General features: G+C 42.5%; 1 protein-coding gene across 1 annotated transcript in view; it reads right to left on the bottom strand.

Moving 5' to 3' along the window:
- Positions 1-14103, bottom strand: part of LOC311128719 (E3 ubiquitin-protein ligase rnf213-alpha-like) — a 92149-nt gene that overhangs the window by 30530 nt on the left and 47516 nt on the right. Inside the window, exons 36-47 of the mRNA XM_084160965.1 lie at positions 13496-13631; positions 12804-13001; positions 8954-9084; positions 8703-8860; positions 6465-6671; positions 6027-6214; positions 5468-5588; positions 5270-5367; positions 4610-4764; positions 4188-4349; positions 3997-4099; positions 3709-3823 (exon numbers count right to left, since the gene is read on the bottom strand). Of these exons, the coding sequence (XP_084017091.1) occupies positions 3709-3823; positions 3997-4099; positions 4188-4349; positions 4610-4764; positions 5270-5367; positions 5468-5588; positions 6027-6214; positions 6465-6671; positions 8703-8860; positions 8954-9084; positions 12804-13001; positions 13496-13631 (1772 nt within the window). The remainder of the gene's footprint in view (positions 1-3708; positions 3824-3996; positions 4100-4187; positions 4350-4609; positions 4765-5269; positions 5368-5467; positions 5589-6026; positions 6215-6464; positions 6672-8702; positions 8861-8953; positions 9085-12803; positions 13002-13495; positions 13632-14103) is intronic.

The following is a 14103-nucleotide window of genomic DNA, read 5'->3' as shown; positions in this document are numbered from 1 at the left end:
CATTGCTTGTCCATTATTGTATATATTCTAAATTCATTCCTTACTTAGATTTGTGTGTATTGGGTATATGCTGTGAAATTGTTAGATATTACTTGTTAGATATTACTGCACTGTCGGAGCTAGAAGCGCAAGCATTTCGCTACACCCGCAATAACATCTGCTAAACACATGTATGTGACCTATAAAATGTGATTTGATTTGATTAGACCACACTATCTACCAAGAGTTCTCATCTATATTATTCGTAGCTGTCTATTTACCACCACAAACCGATGCTGGCACTAAGACCGCACTCAACGAGCTGTATAAGGCCATAAGCAAAAAAGAAAATGCTCATCCAGGAGCGGCGCTCCTAGTGGCCGGGGACTTTAATGCAGGCAAACTTAAATCCATTTTACCTCATTTCTACCAGCATGTCATATGTGCAACCAGAGGAAAAAAAACTCTAGATCACCTTTACTCCACACACAAAGACGCATACAAAGCTCTCCATCGCCCTCCATTTGGCAAATCTGACCATAATTTTATCCTCCTGATTCCTGCTTACAAGCAAAAACTAAAGCAGGAAATACCAGTGACTCGCTCAATACGGAAGTGGTCAGATGACGCGGATGCTACGCTAAAGGACTGTTTTGCTAGCACAGACTGGAATATGTTATGTGATTCATCCCATGGCATTGAGGAGTATACCACCTCAATCACTGGCTTCATCAATAAGTGCATCGAAGACGTCGTCCCCACAGTGACTGTACGTACATATCCCAACCAGAAGCCATGGATTACAGGCAACATCCGCACCGAGCTAAACGCTAGAGCTGCTGCTTTCAAGGAGCGGGACACTAATCCGGACGCTTATAAGAAATCCTGCTATGCCTTCAGACGAACCATCAAACAGGCAAAGCTTCAATACAGGACTAAGATTGAATCCTACTACACCGGCTCTGACACTCGTCGGATGTGGCAGGGCTTTCAAACTATTACGGACTACAATGGGAAACCCAGCCGCGAGCTGCCCAGTGACGCAAGCCTACCAGACGAGCGAAATGCCTTTTATGCTCGCTTCGAGGCAAGCAACACTGAAGCATGCATGAGAGCACCAGCTGTTCCGGACAACTGTATGATCATGCTCTCCATAGCCGATGTGAGTAAGATCTTTAAACAGGTCAACATTTTTACAGACCGATTACCAGGGCGTGTACTCAGAGCATGCACGGACCAACTGGCAAGTGTCTTCACTGACATTTTCAACCTCTCCCTGACCGAGTCTGTAACACCTACATGTTTCAAGCAGACCACCATAGTCCCTGTGCACAGGAATGCGAAGGTTGCCTGCCTAAATAACTACCGCCCCTTAGCACTCACATTGGTAGCCATGAAGTGCTTTGAAAGGCTGGTCATGGCTCACATCAATACCATCATCCCGGAAATCCTAGACCCACTCCAATTTGCATACCGCCCCAACAGATCCACAGATGATGCAATCTCTATTGCGCTCCACACTGCCCTTTCACACCTGGACAAAAGGAACACCTATGTGAGAATGCTATTCATTGACTACAGCTCAGCGTTCAACACCATAGTGCCCACAAAGCTCATCACTAAGCTAAGGGCCCTGGGACTAAACACCTCACTCTGCAACTGGATCCTGGACTTCCTGACGGGCCGCCCCCAGGTGGTAAGAGTAGGTAACTACACATCTGGCACCCTGATCCTCAACATGGGGGCCCCTCAGGGGTGTGTGCTTAGTCCCCTCCTGTACTCTCTGTTCACCCACGACTGCGTGGCCACGCATGACTCCAACACCATCATTAAGTTTGCTGACGACACAACAGTGGTAGGCCTGATCACCGACAACGATGGACAGCCTATAGGGAGGAGGTCAGAGACCTGGCAGTGTGGTGCCAGGACAATGTTATGATGAGTTTCTCGGGTATTCAAGTAATCAAGGATGTAAGAATTTACTTAGACATTCTGTGGAGATTTTATACCAAGTATTTATTGGATCACGAGCTTGTGGGTTCATCTAACAAACGGACATAGCTCTGCCCTTTGTCAGTTGAACTGCCCACACAAACAAATCTCACAGCTTTTGGTTATCCTTCCTTTCACATACATCTGGCAACCATCATAGGCACTACCTTTCTCTGTTGTTATTACCCTTTGCCCCAAGTCATTATATCCTGTCCATCAATCATACTACCATAAACATCACTAATCTTCTTTGACATAAGGAATGTAGACTTCATGGCCCCAAACCAACTACCTCGGTCCTCACAATACTATGCCCTAACATCACTACAGACAACAACCTCTCCCTCAATGCGAGCAAGACAAAGGAGATGATCGTGGACTACAGGAAAAGGAGGGCTGAACAGGCCCCCATTAACATCAACGGGACTATAGTGGAGCAGGTCGAGAGTTTCAAGTTCCTTGGTGTCCACATCACCAACAAACTATCACGGTCCAAACACACCAAGACAGTCGTGAAGAGGGCACGACAACACCTTTTCCCACTCAGGAGACTGGTATGGGAACTGCTCGGCATCCAACCGTAAGGCACTACGGAGGGTAGTGCGTACGGCCCAATACATCACTGGGGCCAAGCTTCCTGCCATCCAGGACCTATATACTAGGCGGTGTCAGAGGAAGGCCCAAAGAATTGTCAAACACTCCAGTCACCCAAGTCATAGAATGTTCTCTCTGCTATCTGCTACCTGATACCTGTGGTATCGGAGCGCCAAGTCTAGGTCCAAAAGGCTCCTTAACAGCTTCTACCCCTAAGCCATAAGACTGCTGAACAATTAATCAAATGGCCACCCAGACCATTTACATTGACCCCCCCCCCCCCCCCCTTTTGTTTTTACACTGCTGCTACTCGCTGTTTATTATCTATGCATAGTCACTTTACCCCTACCTACATGTACAAATTATCTGGACTAACCTGTACCCCCGCACATAGACTCGGTACCGGTACCCCCTGTATATAGCCTCGTTATTGTTATGTAATTTTATTGTGTTACTTTTTATTAAATGTTTTACTTTAGTTTATTTAGTAAATATTTTCTTAACTCTATTTCTTGAACTGCATTGTTGGTTAAGGGCTTGTAAGTAAGCATTTCACGGTAAGGTCTACACCTGTTGTATTCGGCGCATGTGACAAATAACATTTGATTTGATTTGAATTAGTTTTGTTTCTAAAGCGACTTTGAGGTTCTGATTGTAATGAAAAGCACTATATAAAATACATCTCTTATTCTTTATTTATAACCGGATTTAAACAATGTACTGTATTGCTCCTCCAGATTTGCGATTTAGTTGGTCTTATTGACCTTCATAATTGCAGAACGCAGTTCATAATTAGCTGATTTGTATTATGCCAAAATTAAATTATTATGCCCAAGCATCTCCTAAAATGATTGCTTGAGAAATTGTGATTTTGCCCAAAAATTATATTGTGGTTTATTTTTTGCACATTTTAATTTAAAAAAACAATTATTGTAAGTGACTTCATCGTTATATGATTTGATGTACAAGTTAAGACTGACCCTTTTTAAATAAAAACAATTCCCCCCACAATCCACTGTTTGGGCACGTTTGTACTATTCAATGGCTCTTACATTTGATCAACAGTGCATAATAATCTTCACATTCGCAATCAGATAAAACGCTGACTTCTATTGCAAATTTAATGTGAAATTGTGTTCATACCTCCATGCAGTTTATGTATAAGGAATAAAGTTCTGTTTTTCTTGATTCCTCCAAGATATCACTCTGCTCAACTTCTGTCAGATGCTGCTGCAGGTGATCTTTGACATCATCAAAGCTTGAAGACAAGCACACAAAAAACAATTCAATAAACATTTTGGGGTATCTTGATAAACTTAACCCCATGAAATAAAGAGTAGACAACCACCTGTAACTCACTTGTACTTAATAACTCACCTGTACTTAATAACTCACCTGTACTTAGTAACTCACCTGTACTTAGTAACTCACCTGTACTTGAGCAGGAGTTTGAGCACTACTGACCAAACCATTGGACTTCTGTCCACATCAACACCAAAGGGAGAGATTGCCTTGGTTTGTCTGCGAAAAGGTCCTGGCCAAGAAAATGGTGGTAAGAAATAAAACACAAATTCACATTCCTATATCATGCTGATACAAGGTGTCAGACAGCAGGAGGGTACCTGTGATATTGAGGGCAGACTGAGCCTCCACCATGAGTAAGTTCAGCAGGTGGAAGAGCAGCAGGAGGAGTTTGATGAATAACAACCAAACCGAACCAATGAACCACTGGATGTTGTCCACAGACTGATCAAAGCGAGAGTGCCTCTGAATCTGTCTATGTTCTGGCCAAGACGGAAACAAAACACACACACACACACACACACACACACACACACACACACACACACATCAGATTCGAGAAACACTGAAGGGACACAATGGTCTGTCCAAAAACAAAGCCTTTCTGGGTTCGAAGATCTGATTAAATTTGTAGAACTTTTGCGATATTGTTTACAATTATCCCGTTCTTTCAAGATCCGCAATATTATTTTTTTTTAATAGAATTTAGGGGTTGTTTTTGCCCGGGACAATCCGAGGGTACCTCTGATGATAGGACTAGATTGAGCCTCCACTGTGAGGAAAGACAACAGGTGGAGGATGATGGTCGTACAGGGCGGAGAGTTGTCCTTGAAGCACACCATAGAGACCAGGTCAATAAAGAAAGCACTGCACTTCTTCTTGAACTGCTTGGCATTCCTGCAAAATAAAACAATGAAAAAAAGACAGGGTTGTCCCAATTTCCATTTCAGTTCAGGATAAACCGAAAGTCCAAGTCGTGAAGAGCGCCATTTTTCATTTTTTAAACTGGTACTTCAATTCTGAATTACCTTATTGATGTCAGCAATAGCCACTCGCCCATTATCAAGCTAAATCTGTGTTAGCCAATGTGTGCTAGCGCCAGAGAATCTTGAAAATCAATTGAATTACTAAGATGTACATAAGAACATTCCACTCTCCCATAGACTTCTGTCTAAATCTACCTTGCACAGCACTCACAGGATTTACAGGAAGTAATCGGATTGCTTGATTAATCTTGACTTTCAAGCTTCTCTTGACGCTACCACACAGTGATTTGCATGGATATAGCGTGATAATTGGCGTTATGGTAATGAATTTAGAATTGTCAACGGTAAATCAAGCAGAATTTGACTAGCTGAAATGTAACCTTAATGATTTAATAAATCAACATGAGTGTCCCCACCATCTGTTTTCAACTGCTTCTTCTCTGCAGGCCTTAAGTATATTGAGCACTTCCTCAAACGCCTGCTTAATTTTAAGGTCTGCATCCCTCTCCAGTACCTTTAATTAATTAAAGAGTAGAAAAATGCAATTTTTTGTGTTATACAACTTCACTACATTAGATGAAATATAACAGAGGAGGAGATAAGATGAATCTCACGTGACATAACCGTCGCACGGACGCTAAAACCAAAGGCTTCAGCCTCTTGTCCACTTTCTCGACACCCAGCAACAGGTGCTCCACAAATAGAGACAGGACAAAGATGCGGTTCCATCTGCTCCTACAGGGACCATGAAAGAACAACTCATGTCGTAGCAGCAACTAAGGAATTGAATGTACATGTACTGTAATGTGACTTTTTACATGTACGGAACAGTAGTTAACAGTTACTTATATCAATAGTATAAATGCAATAGGTAGGTAGGTTTACATGTTTGTGTACAGCATAATGTCCTATGGGATTAAATATAATACATATTTTAAATATAATATAAATACTGTATTTACATTTACGTCATTTAGCAGACGCTCTTATCCAGAGCGACTTACAAATTGTATTTCAAATGTATAGTAGGTCTAGTGTGTCATTCTCACTGTTAATCCTGTTTGTAATGTGTAATAATGGATATGATGTGTTGTTTGTGTCATTTATCTAAGGGCAAATGTTTCATCTTCGGATGGACAATCGTTAATTATATTCTAATCCCATTGAACTCACTGGACTCTGCAGACCATGGACTTGCTTCTCTCCCCACAGTGCCTACGACTCTCCTCAGAGCAGACCAGCTCTATGGGCACCTGGAGCCTCTTGACCTGCCTGAGCCAGTCAAGCCGCTGGGCGTCTGTGTCCAGAGCCTGGGGCTCCAGGTATTCCACGCAGGCCATTGCCGCGTACACATCGAGGACCTGGGGAGCAGTGAGGGATAGAGGATAGTGTTGAAAAAAAAAACACCCTTGAGATATACTTGCATAAACTCACAACATCATGTTCATTATTTGAGCAACTATTGATGTCCTTTATGCAAACATTGACCGTGAAGAATAAGAGTTGCATATGCAAAGAGACAGGCTTTTTTTTTCTCTCTTACTTTTCCGTACATTTATATCAATTGGGCCCTTTTTCTTTTTACGCAAGGATTTACACCCAACTACTCACCAGCTCCATCCCCTCTCTGGTTTGTGTGTTCTCCAGGAGGCCCTGGCCCACTCGGGGGATGCTGATCATTCTGGAGAAGTTCTGTAAGCGGTTCTTAAACTCGCTGTAGGCAGCATGGACCCAGGGCAGAGAGGTCACCTCCGTCCAAACAGCATCATGACGTAGTCGGAGCTCGTTCACACAACAGGTCAAGGCGCCACAAAGGAGCTACATTGTTGCGCGCGCACACAACACACACACACACACACACACACACACACACACACACACACACACACACACACACACACCTCAAGATATTACACATCCCACTGACAACCTGGAATGAACTTTGGAAAAATAATCATCAGTGCTAAATCATGGCCTCCACTCCAAAAAATTATAAATATATACAGTGGGGAGAACAAGTATTTGATACACTGCCGATTTTGCAGGTTTTCCTATTTACAAAGCATGTAGAGGTCTGTAATTTTTATCATAGGTACACTTCAACTGTGAGAGACGGAATCTAAAACAAAAATCCAGAAAATCACATTGTATGATTTTTAAGTAATTAATTTGCATTTTAGTGCATGACATAAGTATTTGATCACCTACCAACCAGTAAGAATTCCGGCTCTCACAGACCTGTTAGTTTTTCTTTAAGAAGCCCTCCTGTTCTCCACTCATTACCTGTATTAACTGCACCTGTTTGAACTCGTTACCTGTATAAAAGACACCTGTCCACACACTCAATCAAACAGACTCCAACCTCTCCACAATGGCCAAGACCAGAGAGCTGTGTAAGGACATCAGGGTTAAAATTGTAGACCTGCAAAAGGCTGGGATGGGCTACAGGACAATAGGCAAGCAGCTTGGTGAGAAGGCAACAACTGTTGGCGCAATTATTAGAAAATGGAAGAAGTTCAAGATGACGGTCAATCAACCTCGGTCTGGGGCATCAAGATCTCACCTCGTGGGGCATCAATGATCATGAGGAAGGTGAGGGATCAGCCCAGAACTACACGGCAGGACCTGGTCAATGACCTGAAGAGAGCTGGGACCACAGTCTCAAAGAAAACCATTAGTAACACACTACGCCGTCATGGATTAAAATCCTGCAGCGCACGCAAGGTCCCCCTGCTCAAGCCAGCGCATGTCCAGGCCCGTCTGAAGTTTGCCAATGACCATCTGGATGATCCAGAGGAGGAATGGGAGAAGGTCATGTAGTCTGATGAGACAAAAATAGAGCTTTTTGGTCTAAACTCCACTCGCCGTGTTTGGAGGAAGAAGAAGGATGAGTACAACCCCAAGAACACCATCCCAACCGTGAAGCATGGGAGGTGGAAACATCATTCTTTGGGGATGCTTTTCTGCAAAGGGGACAGGACAGCTGCACCGTATTGAGGGGAGGATGGATGGGGCCATGTATCGCGAGATCTTGGCCAACAACCTCCTTCCCTCAGTAAGAGCATTGAAGATGGGTCGTGGCTGGGTCTTCCAGCATGACAACGACCCGAAACACACAGCCAGGGCAACTAAGGAGTGGCTCCGTAAGAAGCATCTCAAGGTCCTGGAGTGGTCTAGCCAGTCTCCAGACCTGAACCCAATAGAAAATCTTTGGAGGGAGCTGAAAGTCCGTATTGCCCAGCAACAGCCCCAAAACATCACTGCTCTAGAGGAGATCTGCATGGAGGAATGGGCCAAAATACCAGCAACAGTTTGTGAAAACCTTGTGAAGACTTACAGAAAACGTTTGACCTGTGTCATTGCCAACAAAGGGTATATAACAAAGTATTGAGAAACTTTTGTTATTGACCAAATACTTATTTTCCACCATAATTTGCAAATAAATTCATAAAAAATCCTACAATGTGATTTTCTGGATTTTTTTCCCTCATTTTGTCTGTCATAGTTGACGTGTACCTATGATGAAAATTACAGGCCTCTCTCATCTTTTTAAGTGGGAGAACTTGCACAATTGGTGGCTGACTAAATACTTTTTTCCCCCACTGTATATGTCATTGCATGGGGCCCCCATTCACTTTGGTATACCTTTTAGGTCACTCCAACACAGCATAAACAATGACAACATTTGTAGAATTTCAGGAAACTAGCTTTAAAACTGTAAAATGTCCCCCACCCCACCCCACAACCTCACCCCCTCCCTCTACGCTAACTTTGCCACCCGCTGCTGAAAAAGATCATAGGGGAAACGCTGACTCATGGTGAAAGTGAAAAAAAGAAAAAAAATCAAACCTGTTTGTCCTCTTCACAAGTCACATTCATGGTCATGGTAATGAAATCCTGCAGGTATCTGTGGAAAAGCTCTGTCTGCATCTCCTTGTCCGCCGTTGCAATGTAGCGGCCCAGAGGAGTCTTCCCGAAAAACACCTCAAACTGCCTCTGAGTTTGGCCTGTCAAAACGATAGGGAAACAAAATAACTGTGACAGTGCAATACATAGGTTACACTATGACCCCCCCCCCCGGATATGTTATGATCTACTACCTTCATGTTGTAGAGCATAAATCCAAAGTTCATCCAGGTAGTCCTTGATCTTCCAGCTGAAGGGCATGATACAGCTGATATTCTTGTCTATTGGGATGTTATTCTGGACCAGGATGGTCTTAGACGCAGAACTGGGACAAGGGGAGGGTGATTTACAATGGAATTAAATAATACGCAGGGCAGGGAGTCATTTCCAAAAATAGTCGATTCCCCGATTCCTAACAGTAGTGGGAATCAGAATCGACTCCTTCACGAGGAATCGATAATTTTTCAAGAAATTCATTCCTGCCACTTTAAAAATGGTACTTTCCATCAAATTTCAGGTTTTGTGATTATTATAATAATTTTTTTGTTGGTTTTGTGCAATTTTGATGATGGCATATGCTTTAGGTAGAAATTGTATATCTTCAATCCAAATGTGAATAGCTTTTGCTATAAATAACAAATACATATTATTATACTTGTGTGAACGTGTTTGTACCTCTTGGAATCGATTTCCAAATCCAGGAACATAGAATCGCTTAAATATTTCTGGATATTAACAACCCTAAGAATAGGGTACTGACTTGGTGCCAGTCTGAATCTGTTTTAGCAGGAATAGAACAAGCAGAGAGGCTAATGCACTGTGTCATGCATTCCAGAGTTGGGATCAATTCCATTTCAATTCAGAAAGTAAACCAAATTCCAATTCAAAACTTTCCTCATTACTATCACCACAATGGGAACGAGAAGGAATGCGCATGCTCGCACACGGAAAACATATCGCTCGAGTTCAACAAAATGGGAATATAACGTTTCGGATAAAGTTAGGAATGACACAATTTCATGTGTACAACATCTAAAAAGACCTGCATCACTATACTGAGAGTGTTGCGGTTTCTAAAAGGACATATTTTGGTGTTTTAGGAGCCTTTTAGCCCCCATACTGCAAAACAAGCCTGAGGAAGTCTATCGCTGGTGGGGTAAGTTTCTCAAAATCAAGTGATATTTTATTTTTAAGTGTCTGGACACCTGGTAAAAATAATATAAAAATTACAGTACCAGTCAAACCTTTGGACACACCTACTCATTCAAGGGTTTTTCTTTATTTTTTACTATTTTCTACATTGTAGAATAATAGTGAAGACATCAAAACTATGAAATAACACATATGGAATCATGTAGTAACCAAAAAAAGTGTTAAACAAATCAAATGTATATTTATATTTCATTCTTCAAAGTAGCCAACTTTTGCCTTGATGACAGCTTTGCATACTCCTGGCATTCTCTCAACCAGCTTCACCTGGAATGCTTTTCCAATAGTTTTGAAGGAGTTCCCACATATGCTGAGCACTTGTTGGCTGCTTTTCCTTCAATCTGCGGTCCAACTTATCCCAAACCATCTCAATTAGGTTGAGGTCGGGTGATTGTGGAGGCCAGGTAATCTGATGCAGCACTCCATCACTCTCCTTCTTGGTCAAATAGCCCTTACACAGCCTAGAGGTATGTTGGGTCATTGTCCTGTTGAAAAAGAAATGATAGTCCCACTAAGCCCAAACCAGATGGGATGGCGTATCGCTGCAGAATGCTGTGGTAGCCATGCTAGTTAAGTGTGCCTTGAATTCTAAATAAATCACAAACAAGGTCACCAGCAAAGCACTCCCACATCATCACACCTCCTCCTCCATTCTTCACGGTGGGAACTACACATGCGGAGATCATCCGTTCATCTACACTGCGTCTCACAAAGACACGGCGGTTGGAACCAAAAATCTCCAATTTGGACTCCAGACCAAAGGACACATTTCCACCGGTCTAATGTCCATTGCTTCTGATTCTTGGCCCAAGCAAGTCTCTTCTTATTATTGGTGTCCTTTAGTAGTGGGTTCTTTGCAGCAATTCAACCATGAAGGCCTGATTCACGCAGTCTCCTCTGAACAGTTGATGTTGAGATGTGTCTGTTACTTGAACTCTGTGAAGCATTTATTTGGCCTGCAATTTCTGAGGCTGGTAACTAATGAACTTATCCTCTGCAGCAGAGGTAACTCTGGGTCTTCCTTTCCTGTGGCGGTCATCACGAGAGCCAGTTTCATCATAGCGCTTGATGGTTTTTGCGACTGCACTTTCAAAGTTCTTGAAATGTTCCGTATTGCTGACCTTCATGTCTTAACGTAATGATGGACTGTTGTTTCTCTTTGCTTATTTGAGCTGTTCTTGCCATAATATGGACTTGGTCTTTTACCAAATAGGGCTATCTTCTGTACACCAACCCTACCTTGTCACAACACAACTGATTGGCTCAAACACATTAAGAAGGAAAGAAATTCCACAAATGTACAAGGAACACCTGTTAATTGAAATGCATTCCAGGTGACTACCTCATGAAGCTGGTTGAGAGAATGCCAAGAGTGTGAAAAGCTGTCATCAAGGAAAAGGGTACTACTTTGAAGAATCTCAAATATAAAACATATTTTGATTTGTTTAACACTTTTTTGGTTACTACATGATTCCACATGTGTTATTTCATAGTTTTGATGTCTTCACTATTATTCTACAATGTAGAAAATAGTAAAAAATAAAGAAAAACCCTTGAATGAGTAGGTGTTCTAAAACTTTTGACCGGTACTGTAGGTTATAGACCAGCCATGGTGAGTAAATGAATACAAATAGCCAATATACTGTATAGAGGATGTAGGATGAGCTAAATAAACATTTATAAGTAGCTGAGCAGAGACAGACACTCACACAAGATTTGGTTCTGGGTGCCGAGACGAAGAACATACTGATTAATGTGATTAATACGTCTTCCAATTCACATTGTTTTTCGAAAATGTAAATAAAAATGTAAAATCTTCACACTGAATAAGACCATACAGAAGACAAATAAATGGTCCTTATCACTGAGGCCACTTACTTGTTGTCCACACTAGCACAGGGAAAGACTTACTTGTTGTCCACACTAGCACAGGGAAAGACTTACTTGTTGTCCACACTAGCACAGGGAAAGACTTACTTGTTGTCCACACTAGCACAGGGAAAGACTTACTTGTTGTCCACACTAGCACAGGGAAAGACTTACTTGTTGTCCACACTAGCACAGGGAAAGACTTACTTGTTGTCCACACTAGCACAGGGAAAGACTTACTTGTTGTCCACACTAGCACAGGGAAAGACTTACTTGTTGTCCACACTAGCACAGGGAAAGACTTACTTGTTGTCCACACTAGCACAGGGAAAGACTTACTTGTTGTCCACACTAGCACAGGGAAAGACTTACTTGTTGTCCACACTAGCACAGGGAAAGACTTACTTGTTGTCCACACTAGCACAGGGAAAGACTTACTTGTTGTCCACACTAGCACAGGGAAAGACTTACTTGTTGTCCACACTAGCACAGGGAAAGACTTACTTGTTGTCCACACTAGCACAGGGAAAGACTTACTTGTTGTCCACACTAGCACAGGGAAAGACTTACTTGTTGTCCACACTAGCACAGGGAAAGACTTACTTGTTGTCCACACTAGCACAGGGAAAGACTTACTTGTTGTCCACACTAGCACAGGGAAAGACTTACTTGTTGTCCACACTAGCACAGGGAAAGACTTACTTGTTGTCCACACTAGCACAGGGAAAGACTTACTTGTTGTCCACACTAGCACAGGGAAAGACTTACTTGTTGTCCACACTAGCACAGGGAAAGACTTACTTGTTGTCCACACTAGCACAGGGAAAGACTTACTTGTTGTCCACACTAGCACAGGGAAAGACTTACTTGTTGTCCACACTAGCACAGGGAAAGACTTACTTGTTGTCCACACTAGCACAGGGAAAGACTTACTTGTTGTCCACACTAGCACAGGGAAAGACTTACTTGTTGTCCACACTAGCACAGGGAAAGGGGACATCAAGTAGTTTGTCATCCCCAAAGATGTCTAACCACAATTTTTTGATTGGCTCTCCAGAGTTGGTGTCCAGCAGGAGGTCTAGATTACCATCACGGTCAATGACAGAGACCAGCTGTGCCAAAAGTGGAATGACCACCGTCTGAACTCGCTTCCATAGGGTTTGTCTGTTAAAGCACAAAACTAGCTTAGTAGGCCACTGAGTAACAGCTACATTGTGTTATTCTAGTCTAGAAAATTGTTTTCCCCAGTAAATACATTTTACATTTTAGTCATTTAGCAGACGCTCTTATCCAGAGCGACTTACAGTTAGTGAATACATATTTTTTTATACTGGCCCCCCTGTGGGAATCGAACCCACAACCCTGGCGTTGCAAACGCCATGCTCTATCAACTGAGCTACATCCCTGCCGGCCATTCCCTCCCCTACCCTGGACGACGCTGGGCCAATTGCGCGCCGCCCCATGGGTCTCCCGGTCGCGGCCGGCTGCGACAGAGCCTGGATTCGAACCGGGATCTCTAGTGGCACAGTTAGCACTGCGATGTAGTGCCTTAGACCACTGCGCCACTCGGGAGATAATATTTATACATCTTTCACAAGCACGACAAGCATATGGATGGGGTTTGTCTCTCAATTCACTGGTGAATAGTGCTCACTCACCTAAATGTCCCCCCCTCATGCAAAGCATCAATGTTGGAAGCCTCAGTAATGACCCAGTTTTTTGTTAAGGTAGTGTTTTTTTCCCGGGTTGCCAGTAAGGAGTGCAGACGTCTCTTTAGAATTCTCAGAAATTCAGCTGTTCGTAAACATGAATAGAAAGAGTTGGATTCATGTGAATGGATTGCATTACTACAACTATGGAATAGAAAGAGTTGGATTCATGTGAATGGATTGCATTACTACAACTGTGGAATAGAAAGAGTTGGATTCATGTGAATGGATTGCATTACTACAACTATGGAATAGAAAGAGTTGGATTCATGTGAATGGATTGCATTACTACAACTATGGAATAGAAAGAGTTGGATTCATGTGAATGGATTGCATTACTACAACTATGGAATAGAAAGAGTTGGATTCATGTGAATGGATTGCATTACTACAACTGTGGAATAGAAAGAGTTGGATTCATGTGAATGGATTGCATTACTACAACTATGGAATAGAAAGAGTTGGATTCATGTGAATGGATTGCATTACTACAACTATGGAATAGAAAGAGTTGGATTCATGTGAATGGATTGCATTACTACAACTATGGAATAGAA

Source organism: Coregonus lavaretus (genome assembly GCF_964263955.1).
Source record: "Coregonus lavaretus genome assembly, chromosome: 4".
Taxonomy (NCBI): Eukaryota; Metazoa; Chordata; class Actinopteri; order Salmoniformes; family Salmonidae; genus Coregonus; species Coregonus lavaretus.
This window is presented reverse-complemented; position numbering and strand designations above follow the sequence as displayed.